Here is a 13,186-nt window from a genome sequence, read left to right as displayed (position 1 = left end):
AAAAGTGTTAGAAAAGTGTATAAAAATAACATAATAGTGAAGAGTTCAAAATAAATAAACAAATAAAATACTGCACTGTAAACTGTTTTAACAAAATATAATTATATATCATGTGCTAACAAGACTGTGAAGCAGTTTGCTGAAATGCAAGGGTAATGCTAGCATCTTCACTCTCTATATATTTGGTATATGTTGTGTGGTTCTATTTAAATGTTTATGCCCAAAACTTTCAGAAAATGTTTATGAACTTGGCTACTGTTTCTGCTGCACTGTGCAAAGCTAACCTCCACACGGACGGCTGTATGTGAATCTTTAACACAGCTAACTAACCAGTTCAGGTGCATTAGATAAGAAACTTAGTTGGTATCAGGATTAATCATCAGCTTACGACATACCAAGTATGTCTTTTCACTGTTATATTTTGATTACCTATTATATTTATGTGAGGTTTAATTGTCAAATGGAAACTTTGAGGTTATCTTTTTGGCAAATTGAATATCTTTGCTGTAAATCTAAAAAAAATTTTCTTTTAAATAGGGTAAACTTGGAGTTCCCGGATTACCAGGCTACCCAGGAAGACAAGGACCAAAGGCAAGTGCTCCACATATTATGAAGTAAATTTATCAAAATGATTCATAGTAATGCTACATTTAATGCTACATTTAGGGTTAAGGTAAGAATTTACCAATGTGTTTTTGAAGACTAAAAGGATTAGTGTAGATTAGGGCCTTTTACATCCAAAGTCCTGGAGCTTACCAGTAAAGAACAGTCATCTAAATAGTAGGAAAAAATTAAAATGAATGCAATAAGAGCTGATAAAAGAAGCATTTCATGGCTGTAATGCCAAGAAAAAAAATTATGTATTCATTCTTGAAGAGGGTATAGTTTTTTTTAAAGATAATCAAGTCTTACACATTGTTTATTTTCTTTTGATAGATGTCTGTATCCATCTAAAGATTATTCAAAAGCTAAATCTGTCCAGTGTATGACTAGTTTTGGCCTTTAATGTAGCTTTACGAACAATGGCTCTACTTTTCTTGCCTACAATGTCCTAATTGGATGCTTCTTTGCCTTAAAAAAAGACCATAAAAATGGGCAACGGATACTTTCAGGGTGAGTTTTTTAAATTAGTTGGTTCAGCCTTTAAGCCCCTTTGTGACAAAGTCACAGTCTGAAAAGTGGATGTGCTTGAAGCTTTGTGATCAGAGAGATGGGGATTTGAATATGCTATTTCTGTCATCCCTCAGCAGCCTTTGCGATAACAATAAAGCACTGCAGCCTCCTGTCCCACTAGGTATAATGGGCTGGGAGTATTCCTGGGAGGGAAATAAATAAGGGTGAAGTGTTTATCTTTTCTCTCTCAGGTTGCTAATTGCTCTCTTTCTGCCACACAGGGATCTCAGGGTTTCCAAGGCTTCCCCGGCGCCAACGGAGAGAAGGGCTCTCGGGTATGTCACATATCGCATTTCCTATTTACATTACTCGTACAAAGAGTTGGACAGCAACCCGGATCGAGATTGATCTGTCCAGAGGAGGCTACAGTGACTCTGAAACGGATTTGGCCGAGCAGAGGAAGAAAGCACCTCTTACACAACTCATTTCATACTAGCAAAAACATTGTTTATCACTCGGTAGCGCTTTGAGCAATGTTTCATTCGCTCTGTGTGTAAGGGACGGGCCATTAGCTTGCCTCAAAGAGTAATAGTTTGTCATCGCGACTGGAGCAGGGCGCATAAAGCTTCTCATCTTTACAGGACGTTCGGGAAGTTTATGAGGTGGAGCTCCCAGATGAAAAGAAATAAGAAGGCCTTTTAAAAAGATTCACTGCTCTTAGTTGAAGGCTTAATACCACTCAGAATATGCACTTGTTTTCTCATTAAAGTTAAATGAACCCATTTTAATTTGTGCTGTGCCATATAACTGTGAAATTGTTAAATCAAAAAAAGTCCCATCTTTAGCACTAATGGTAGAAATGTTAGTGATTATAAGTATTACCAATGACATAGAAGTAGATCAGGCTTGATTGGATAGAAGCGCTGGCCTCAGTGCACTGTAATGGCCTAATTCTGTTGATCTCTGTCTGCAGATGTTATCCTCTTCTGGCCTTTAGATGAATTCATTTAGAACATGCTTTCCATCCCCTTTAATGATGTGAGCTGCCATTCCTTTGATCGCATTGTGTTCTTAACATCCACAGGGAACAGGAGGAAAGCCAGGCCCACGTGGACAGAGAGGACCAACGGTTAGTCTTACTCAGCACACTTCAGCTTATCTACAGATGGCAAACTTGGCACCTCAGTAAAGTAGGATGGCTCTTGATGTTGCTATTCTTAAGGGAAAGCCAAGCTGAGACATTAATTATATCTTAGCGTTTCCAGGTCATCAGTATCTCTCATTGAGTGCTCTCCGTGATTCTAATCACGTCTTTGTTTTCATCAGGGGCCGAGAGGAGAGAGAGGCCCGAGAGGACCCACGGGGAAAGCTGGACCAAAAGTCTGGGAAATGTTTCACTCTCATCTTATGTATTTTTTGTTTGTGCTTTCATCTTCTAACCCCTTTGCTTTGTTTTATTTTTCAGGGTAACTCAGGAAATGATGGCCCACCAGGACCCCCTGGAGAGAGGGTATGTTGCATCATTCCCGTATCAAAAGTCAGGTTGTTTAAAAAGAATCTCAAGATCTCTAAGGGATTAATGACTGAGTGCCAACTTTTCTTTCTTTCTCAGGGTTTGCCAGGGCCTCAGGGACCAACAGGTTTTCCAGGACCAAAAGGCCCTCCTGTAAGTCAGATTATCTTTAGAAACCCATCTTGCTCTTGTAAGCTTGCTTTATAAGTTTCACTTTTACTCTGTATTTGAGAATTTGTGTGACTTTTTCAGGGACCTCCAGGGAAAGATGGACTGCCTGGACATCCTGGACAGAGAGGAGAAACTGTAAGTAAATCAGTTTGATTGTTCATCTCTTCTGTAGTCGAGAGGCTGTTTGGTGACTAAGTTTTTGTTTCTTCTTCCATATGCAGGGTTTCCAAGGCAAAACTGGCCCTCCTGGTCCTCCAGGTGTGGTTGGACCTCAGGTAAGATCCTTATTTTTTGTCTTTAATACCGATTTTATTGTTTGTTACATTTGCCCCAAAAACTGCGCACGAGTGTACGATTTGCCCTCACTTGCTTAGAAATTACACCCTTGTTAGTATACTGTCAGGTACTGGCATAAAAGCAAAGGAGGAATATGAAAGGAACAGCGGAGAACAGTTTCACTTGTTCCAGTAACTATGATTTATTGTTGTGAGAGCTGAACTTTAGGTGCTGTTTGTTTTTCTATATTAGCCTTGGGATCCTCATCCATTATGCATGAATGTTTAGAAGACTTTAAGCATTTCTGCTAATACCAGCTTAGAACATTCATGATGATGTAGGAACACTGATTCTTTACAGAATAGTAATCTTAGCAAATAGCGTTTTGCTTTGAATCTCTTGATTGACCAAGCTAAACATGACCTACATGTTCATCTAGACTATTTTGGGGCTATAAATACCCATAAGTAAAAAGCAGAAATGCCCTATATTAGCTTTTCTATCATAACCTGCTTTGTCCTATATAGCTATTTTAGCTTTAGTTGCTACCTGACAGATTTAAGCCCAATATTTTAGTTTACATGTTTCGCTTTTGTTTACCATGGATATCTCTCAAGTTCTTTTTTAAAAATGTCTATAGGGACCAACAGGTGAAACCGGGCCTAGGGGAGATCGGGGTCATCCAGGTCCTCCAGGACCACCTGGTGAGCACGGTCTACCTGGAGCTGCTGGAAAAGAAGGGGCTAAGGTAAAACTTTGTGGTCTAAGTCAATGGTCACATTTCTCACATCTATACACAATGTCATTAAACTATTATTCATTCAAACTAATGTCACTCTATTTTCACCTGTAGGGTGACCCTGGTCCTGCAGGCCCAACTGGTAAGGACGGTCCTCCTGGGCAAAGAGGTTTCCCTGGAGAGAGAGGTCTGCCAGGCCCTGTGGTAAATTGTCTCGTTTTGTCTCTCTATTAAAGTATGCCTTTCTATATAATCAATATTCTTCCTCCATTGTTATTTCATCATAACGTCTGACTGCAAGCTACAAGCTATTAAAATGCTGTAGCAATTTGTCAAAAAAAAAAACCCAAACAAATAAACAAACAAAAGCAGACTGAGTTCTGACTTTCAAAGGTTGTTTATTTTATATCATTTTTCCATTCTAATGTTATGATGAAGTCAAATATATTTTCTTATTGCAAACATGATTCCTAGAAATCATCTGTAGAAGCAATTCAGTCTCTAACATCAGACATTCTAAGTTATGCAGCACACTACCTCTCTCTGTAATGATGGAGCAGATTCGCTGCTGTATTGGTAAAGAACTGTTTTTCTCCATCTGCTCAGCTGCTGCTTGGGAGACTGCAGGAGGTTTTCTACCTCATGCTGTGCCTGTTTAGAGATAGGGAGTTTATGAGACAGGATGCTTCCTCGACAGATGTGTTTCTTTTCTCAATCCTTTGTTTAATTTTACTTTGCAGGGGGCTCATGGTCTGAAAGGGAATGAGGGTCCCCAAGGCCCACCAGGCCCTGCTGTGAGTACAATTCATTTCCTAACCCTTCTTTAATCCTTGCCAGAAAGTAGCCATTTATGCTAAACTTGTTTTACTGAAAATTCCCCTTAAAAATGAAATAATGGTATGTAAAATATACGACTTCTTTTCACAATGTGGCTTATGGGACTGAAATGTTAGTCTTTTAGGTTGGTTATTTTTTAAGTATTACTTTGATGACTAATATTAATATATTGGTATTTAAGGGTTCTCCTGGTGAGCGGGGTCCCGCTGGCCCGGCTGGACCAACAGGTCCGCCTGGGCGTTCTGGCCCACAAGGACCCCCAGGCCCTGCTGGAGAAAAAGGTGGACCGGTAAGAAGCCCTTTCAACCAATATGCTGTGAAAAGTGTTGCTTTGCGCTTTTTTCGCTGACTGTGTGATGTCACAATTTTAGGGAGAAAAAGGACCTCAGGGACCAGCTGGAAGAGATGGTATTCAAGGACCTGTGGGTCTACCAGGACCTGGAGGACCCCCAGGACCCCCCGGAGAGGATGGAGATAAGGTCAGTTCCTTTACATGGCCTGATTCCCTGTCTATCTAAGGGAAAATGGAAAGTATAGTTTTCGTTAAAGTCTGTGTAACTTTTAAGTGTTAATTGAATGTTTAGGAACCATATAAAAAGCAAGAACACAAATTTTCCACTTTTACTTGTGTGAACACTTTTCTTATGCGATAGAACCTACTATCTAAGAGTTATTTCTAAGATTTTTTTTTCATAAACAAGTTTCAAACTGATTTTCTTCTTCTGGTGCTCACAGTAGGAAATTATACATTTCACCGATACATTTCAATCACTGAAACGGTGATTTGACAGGGCTGAGGTGAAGAACATTCTAAGTACTTGTTGTTCTTCACCTTTATCCATTTGAGCCGACATATTAAACCTTCATCCAAGTTTCAGTCATCTAGGTGTTTGTTTGGTGAAAAGGTTAGAGATAGCCCTTCCCTTTTCATTACTGTCACCCTAATGCTGCTCATACTATTGGCAGTTAGACAGATAAACAGCAGGTCACATGTTCTGAGGTTTAAATGTATTGCCTTGACGCCTCGTTAGCTTTATCCTTTATCCCTAATGTCATATAATTTGTATGACAGAAGAAATGATCCTAAAAGGCTTTGATTTGTCCTTTTTGGAGGTTGCTCTTTTTATTTGAGCTTCAAAGTGTCCTTTTATAGAGGAGTTGCTCCTTTCTTGGTCAGTAGCCTCTCAGTCTCACAGTGATGTAGAACTGGCTTCACTGTGGACAGTGAGACTAGTTTAAACCACAGTGGCTCCTGATTGATTTCTTGTCATCTTGAGTGGAACAATTTGTGCCAGACAGTTGCAACTCAGACACAGTTGAGTGTTTCAGGGGGAAGAAGATCCCAAACAATTTCACCTTCCAATCCCCGATTTCCTTGGTAATTCTTTAAAGTTGTCTTATGTAATTATTATTACGAATATTCATGCATTTAAAAAAATAAGACTTCCTATTCATTCCATTAGCATGTGTGTATCCCCTTACTCTAAAACACCAAAGCTGAGATATAAACCATATATCTTCTCACCCTATTCACTCTGACCTATACTCTCAAAGGGAAATTTGTGTTACAGCGTTTGCATTGATTTGCAGATCTTTAATAGTCTAGCCATCCGTGTTACTACTTTGTGCAAACAGAGAGGAGATCGGAGCTGAATTTAGAAGTAGGGACACAATGTGCTGCTGTCACGCTTTAGCATTCAGAGGTAAGAGCAACTCCTTATCCTCTCTAAAAACATTTTCAGTAAGATCAACATAAGGAAAGTCAAAGGATAATCTCTCCCTTTTGAAAAACGGCTCAGTTCTAACCTGGCCCTACAGTGGTCCCGGCAGGGAAGATGGACACAGGCAATACTGGGGGTATTTGCTGTGTGGATTTAAGGGATATTTCTACCTAAAGTTTATACAAAATAATACACTCCATGTTTAACACTGTGAGGTGGGAATCAACCACTTTAAACACTGTTTCAGTACATGCATTGTCCTGCTCAACTCACAATGCTTTTAGGAATATTTACCCAATGCACAAAAGCTTTGATAGTAAGGTTAAAAGGGCTTTATTTTGCATGTTTAGTGCTTTTTCTAATGGATCCAATTATCTTGTTTTCCTTTGGCTGATAGTATTCAAGTGACTCATGATAAGTCCCCCTTCAGATGTAAATTATAATTTTGAGAAAAGGGAAGTGAGGAGCTGAAAAATAATTTATCCATGGCTAACAATTACTTTTAAAAACATTTTGCATCAGCTTGTTTATAAATCTCTATCCTGACAACACAGTGACACTTTGATTGCTTACTTAAAGTTTATTTTAGGAACCAATAGTGCTCCATTATTGACAATAAGGTTGTATTTACATGCATTAACAGGTAGGTGAACGTTGGAGCTTTGTATGCAATAGAGCATAGAATAGGATCAACACAGCCTCATCTGGAAAACTTTTTATATTTTCTACCTTTCAGTAAATATGAAGTGACAATTTTCATTAAGGAGTCAGCTGTGTACAGGCCTCTCGCATGTAGACAGCTGGAGATAGGCACCAGCACCCCTTGCGACCCCACTTGGGACTTAGCGTATTAGAAAATGGATGGATCTACAGTATTATTAATCTATAATTATTATTGTTGTTGTTTTTGTAGTTGTCAACAGTTCTGGAAATGATTTGGTGATGAACAATTAAGCCCCTGTAATTCACAATACTTCTACTACAACTTTTCTACTACAATTTTTTTCCCCATTTACAGATGTGCACAAATCCCCAGAATTATTTAAAGATTGTCGCAAAAAATAGTGAAAAGAATGGGGTGAAGTAAATTTATTATAACAAATCGAAATCCAGGAAACAGAGCAGGTTATTTTTTATCTGATAATCATTTTCTGAGGTTATTTCTCCTTATATTGTGGATCATATCCACAATCTTAGGAGAACAACCTAAAGAAAAATGGAATGAATATTGTTTGGGCATTTAGAATAGAACCCAAAATTAAAGATTCTTTCTACGTATCAGTGGACAGGAGGTTCGGTTTCCCACCAGAGCTCAGGATGTTATTACTACAGTAAAAGCACATGCATTTGTTAGGGGTCTGTACTAATCGTTAGCAAGGGTGCAAATAAATGTGCCCAGTGTTGTATTTGCTGAGTCATATTAGGATAGAAAATGCAAAAATTGATAGAAATAGCTAGAAATTTGATTTCCAGCTCTGTGGGTTTATTTGTCATGCTGGAAAAGTCAAACATATTGACACTGGAGCCATGTCTTTAAATTATTTTGTACTCTTTGATTTTGCTATCAGTACTGACAATAAGCTGGTAATTTGTGTTTGTAGCAGTTCATCTCTCTGACATAGGTTTTCTATCAGTGCTGATTTGATTTTAAGGTACTCGCTTAAATAAATCATGACCTTGGTGTTTTTAATATTAAGGTTTTTTAATTCTACACATTAACTTCAGATAATAACCAATGGCATTCTGAAGCTCCATTCCCAAACAAAATCTTCTTCTGTTTTGTCTTGTTGCAATTATTAGAAGTCTAGTCTTTGTTTTCCTTTGTTGCAGCAAGATTATCATCAGTAGGGGGGTCCTGCGCCTCCTGTTTGATCATAGTTTGTCCCTATTTGTAACATTCCCCGTTCCTTAATCAATCAGTTTTCTGTTGGGGGAGGCAGACTCAGATGTCCACTGTTGAATAAAAACATGCATACTTAGTGATTCACTCTACAAATGACTCCACTTTTCACTTGCGATCATGAAAAATCACCAGTGTTATTAAAAAAGTAATACTTACACTAACAGGCCATCTTTTATAACACCCTCATAGAAACAGACTGGGCCTCCAAAACTGATTTATATCTTCTTGCATAAATTCAAAAATGCATGTAAACCATGCTTCACAGGTTTTGGGCCATCCATACACGATAACATCACATAGCAGATTTCTGGGCTGCACATCCATGCTAGAAAACATTCAAATGGATCTCTATAACCAATCTAGTGGCTGTGGAGGCCAATGAAAACTAATTGTGATGTTCAAGAGACTAGCTGTGGGAATGGGAGTAGCCACCGAATGAATGGTCATAAAAATATTGAAATGGTCTCCATGCACAACTGAACTACTTCCTGAACTTAAGGCAGCTCTTTCTGTTTTCTGTCTTTTTCTACTGGATGAACTGATTAATCTTTGTGTGCCTGAGTTCATTAACCATGGCCAGACACTCACTTGATATATTTTTCCTAATATCTGACAGTCCCACTTGGGATAAGGGTGACGGAAAATGGATGGATGGATATCTGACAGTCTAAGTGAATGAAGAGTTTCTTAAATCCTAAAACCAACCAAGATAGTACAAACAACCATGTAAAATTAAAAATTATTTTCTTTCGCTTTTTAAATGCTTAATTTGAACTCCATCAAGTACATGAAGCTGCTGTCATGTGTTAAACAAATTTTCTACTTGGGTTAACAGGGCGATGCACAGGTGTACCTAATACAGTATCTATCCTCTTACACTAGTTTACATGATTTTTTTTTGGACTTTGCACTTTTTTACTTATTTTTTTTAAGATATTTTAGAAATTATACAAACAAAAAAATTAGACAATAACTGTTTAAAACATTGATACTAGTAAACAGGTCATTAGTCTCAGAAACCTCATTAAACTTGATTAATGTTAAACTATTAAGCAACCTAAAATCATTTACTTTATTGGCTAAATGTTTTAGCAGAATTTTAACTATTGAACTTGAAAAAACTCAAATTACCCTAAGCTGTAAGAAAAATTTTGAAAAATGTTACCCTTTATTTATAAAAAAGGGTTAGGGTTATAAAATACATTTTAATATTCAGTTCTGCCTGGGAAAGATGAATTGCACAACAGCATCTTTGCCATTACACATCCTAGTGACCAGATGTCCATAGCTGCAGAACATGGGAGCCCTGATATGAGTTTAGGAAATCTTAAATGAGGAAATAAACAGTATGTGACATTACTGCATTACTCAATAACCCCTATTTCCTCATATTGCAGAGTACTTTGACATGTCTTACTTGTGAGAAAGACATGGATGGCTAGTATGATTAGCCAGGAAAGTAAAGACAGCCAAGTCAAAGTCAATTAGCTTAACCTTCAATGGGTTTCTATTGCGATCCACTACCATGATGTTGTTTGTATTCAGGTCACTGTGGATGATGCCAAATTTCCTCATTGTGTCCAAAACTATTTTTCATCTTTCCATCCTACTTTTAAAATTTGTGACATTTCTGTAACTATTTGGATTCAAATATTTTACAATACTTTCAGCTTCTTTTTTGGAAACATTTGTTTTTTTGCCACACAGTAAAATGTATCCAAAGATTTATTTTTTTTTATTCATCTTTTAATTATTCAGTCCCAGTTTCTCTTACATAAATTTCAACCTTTAAAGAAAATGGCAAAATGTAGTAGGTTTTAAATTAGCTTTAACAACTATGTCATAGTCCTGAATAAAATATTGTATTTTTTATATCCGGTGTGATTTAATGTGCATCACTGCATTAAAAATGGTTCTCTTTTTACAGGGAGAACTTGGAGAACCTGGACAGAAAGGAAGTAAAGGAGATAAAGGAGAACATGTAAGTTTGTTGCATGCATATAATATATTATTTCTGAAACTTTTTGTATCATGTATGTTATTTTCTGGTGAATACCAAGATTTTATATAATAAAGAAAATAGCTCAAGGGTTCTAATGATGTGCTTCTTTCCAGGGTCCTCCAGGTCCTACAGGCCCTCAGGGCCCTGTCGGTGCACCAGGTCCTGCTGTAAGTGTCCACTTTGTATATGTAGTTTTTGGTCTAACAACTCTATATATTGATCCACTTCATAACCTCTTGGGTTTTGCAGGGTGCTGATGGAGAGCCAGGTCCAAGAGGTCCACAGGGCATGTTTGGCCAAAAAGGAGATGAGGGATCAAGAGGTTTCCCAGGACCACCAGGCCCAGTCGGGCTGCAGGTGTGTACCAAAAAATGAGAGGAAGATTTTTGTCTTGATTTAGACTAGAACAGCAAACTTTAATCATTTTCCAATTTTCCAGGGTTTGCCTGGTCCACCTGGTGAGAAAGGTGAAACTGGAGACGTCGGTCAAATGGTGAGACGGTGTTTTCCAATACTGAATCTGATTGTATTGCAAGCAGCATCTAGATCAAATGCATTAGTAGCACAAAATTACCTTTGTTGTCTATTATAGGGACCACCTGGTCCTCCTGGTCCCAGAGGTCCCTCCGGTCCCCCAGGAGCTGACGGTTCTCAGGGGCCCCCTGGTGGTGTTGGAAACCCTGGTGCTGTTGGTGAAAAGGTAAAACTTTCCATTAAGTTTTTTTTTTATTCAAATGATAATAAACACCTAAAAAAATCTAGAGCTCCATATTATTATCCCTAGTGCTCTGCAAAATCATTTCAGCTGTGTCTTATCTGATTTACTGTGACTGATGTATCTTAGAAGACTTAGAAATATGATTCAGATTTAGTTATTTTTGAATTTCCTCTTCGTGGTTTTAAACTATATGACTGAAAAGGTAAGATTAAGATGAAGCAACTTTTTTTCCCTTTTAGACAGTGGTGCAACAGATGAACTGAATCAAACCAACATAGCTGTAAAGGAATATGTCAATAAAATTGAGCAATTATTTAACTTATTTTCAGTTTGGTAGTCAACCTTTTCGAGGACAGTGAAAGACTTGATCTGACTGAAGGGATGGATCGGCTCAGGATGAAAAGTTAGCGTTAGTTTGCGCCCTCATTTTTAAAAAAAGTTTTTCTTGCTAATTTTTCCTACAAGCATTTATAAAAAAAAAATAAAATAAATACTTTCAGTTAAAAGTTGGGTTTAAAATAATTATGATGAAATCTGGATCAGTGGACATCGCTGTTCTCAGCTCAACACCTGATCAAAAAATAGATATTATAATACTAATGAGGCATTTCATAAAGCCCATTTTCTCAAATATACCCCTTAACATTGTCTTTGGGTTTGTTAAAGTTAAAACATTCCTATTTATCTCTGTAAAATAGGGTGGACCTTTTGTACTATCATAGAGCGACAGAATAACACCAAACCCAATGGAGGAGAACGCTACAAATTAAAGCACATGAATACTTTATTAAAACCCTCTTTGTGATAGAGTTCTTATTTTCTACTGGTATTTTATGTAAATAATGTTTGTTTTTGCAGCTGATGAGCTGCTGAGCATTCTGTAGTGATGATGTGATTTGTTTTATCATCTTCAGTCAATACAATCACCTTTTGCTGCTTCATAATTCCTGCCCAACCCACACACTGCTTCTCTTTGCTAATCGCCCTTCAGCTGAGATGGCATTTTATTGGCTGTTGCAGTGGGTTGGCAAGCAACAAACCTCAGGCTCCTGTAAACACATCCCTCTTGTATCTGAGATGAGCAGCTGTCTTGGTATTTTTCAGTTGTCAGCAGATTTATCCAGGAGACGCATTCAAGAACGTAAGCAGGCTTACATAGTCCAAGATGCAGAATTGCATTATTTAAAGCATGTGTTGCTAAAGCTTTAAGGTTCGGTTATGCTTTTTTTGGAAGGCAAAAAACAATGAGCCGTCTATAGTTGAGGGAGTCAGGATGTGCTGATGGCAACACATCACCGCACAGCCCCAATCATGCCTCTGCAGAACTCTTCTATCAATTTGCTTTTCTCCTTCCAAACATGACATGAGAGAATATTTTCTCTACAAGCAAGTGCAACAGACTTTATCTTTTAAACCCCAGCTGACATTGACAGTGAATAACGACATTGTCGAGCATAGAGGTGAGTCAGGAGGGCAACTATTCAGTAGGGGGGATAGGAAAAAGGTAAGATATATGGGCAGGGTCCAGGGAGAACAGTGAGGTCAGCACACTCTTTGCCCTAGCCACCCAATCTGCTCGCACTTGATGGATTGAAATCTCTTGTATCACGTCTTTTTTTCCCATTCAGGTGACAAGGGCAATGGGACGGTCACGGTTGCTGCAAATGATGGGATATGTTGAACAGGAATGGACGCCTTCTGATTATGTTTCTCACAATCTTTAATAACACTCCTCCCCAATGTCTTCTCTTAGGGAGATGCTGGTGAGACAGGAGAGCCTGGTCTTCAGGGAGAAGTTGGTCCACCAGTAAGTAAACAATCTGTCTTCTGATTTATATGAGCCAAGTGGTTTAAGCTAACAAGTTCTTAGCCTGTGACAAGCTTAGAATTAAATTATAGCTTCATAAAACATTATAGCTTCATAAAATAGTAGGCTTTTGCTTCTTTGCAGCCCCCTTTGGTTGTTGTTCATCTGCTTTATGTTTTTGGTATTATCTTAGGGTCCAAGGGGAGAGCGTGGAGAGAAGGGAGAGGCTGGACGTGCTGGTGCTGCAGGACCTCCTGGCCCTAAAGGTCCACCTGGAGATGACGGCCCTAAGGGCAGCCCTGTAGGTTATAATCTCCATCCATCCATCCATCCATCCATCCATCCATCCATCCATCCATCCATCCATCCATCCATCCATCCATCCA

The 13,186-nt window shown here is 38.4% G+C and overlaps 1 protein-coding gene across 1 annotated transcript in view; it reads left to right on the top strand.

The window, feature by feature from the left end:
• The window catches only part of LOC107090900 (collagen alpha-1(V) chain-like), a 101,021-nt gene that overhangs the window by 74,717 nt on the left and 13,118 nt on the right, over positions 1-13,186 (top strand). Inside the window, exons 31-50 of the mRNA XM_015384526.1 lie at positions 538-591; positions 1,395-1,448; positions 2,198-2,242; positions 2,440-2,493; positions 2,579-2,623; positions 2,726-2,779; positions 2,879-2,932; positions 3,019-3,072; positions 3,714-3,821; positions 3,927-4,016; positions 4,553-4,606; positions 4,831-4,938; positions 5,021-5,128; positions 10,201-10,254; positions 10,389-10,442; positions 10,525-10,632; positions 10,715-10,768; positions 10,868-10,975; positions 12,747-12,800; positions 12,994-13,110. Of these exons, the coding sequence (XP_015240012.1) occupies positions 538-591; positions 1,395-1,448; positions 2,198-2,242; positions 2,440-2,493; positions 2,579-2,623; positions 2,726-2,779; positions 2,879-2,932; positions 3,019-3,072; positions 3,714-3,821; positions 3,927-4,016; positions 4,553-4,606; positions 4,831-4,938; positions 5,021-5,128; positions 10,201-10,254; positions 10,389-10,442; positions 10,525-10,632; positions 10,715-10,768; positions 10,868-10,975; positions 12,747-12,800; positions 12,994-13,110 (1,431 nt within the window). The remainder of the gene's footprint in view (positions 1-537; positions 592-1,394; positions 1,449-2,197; positions 2,243-2,439; positions 2,494-2,578; positions 2,624-2,725; positions 2,780-2,878; positions 2,933-3,018; positions 3,073-3,713; positions 3,822-3,926; positions 4,017-4,552; positions 4,607-4,830; positions 4,939-5,020; positions 5,129-10,200; positions 10,255-10,388; positions 10,443-10,524; positions 10,633-10,714; positions 10,769-10,867; positions 10,976-12,746; positions 12,801-12,993; positions 13,111-13,186) is intronic.

Source organism: Cyprinodon variegatus, unplaced genomic scaffold (genome assembly GCF_000732505.1).
Source record: "Cyprinodon variegatus isolate N-32 unplaced genomic scaffold, C_variegatus-1.0 Scaffold315, whole genome shotgun sequence".
In the NCBI taxonomy this organism is placed as follows: Eukaryota; Metazoa; Chordata; class Actinopteri; order Cyprinodontiformes; family Cyprinodontidae; genus Cyprinodon; species Cyprinodon variegatus.
This window is presented reverse-complemented; position numbering and strand designations above follow the sequence as displayed.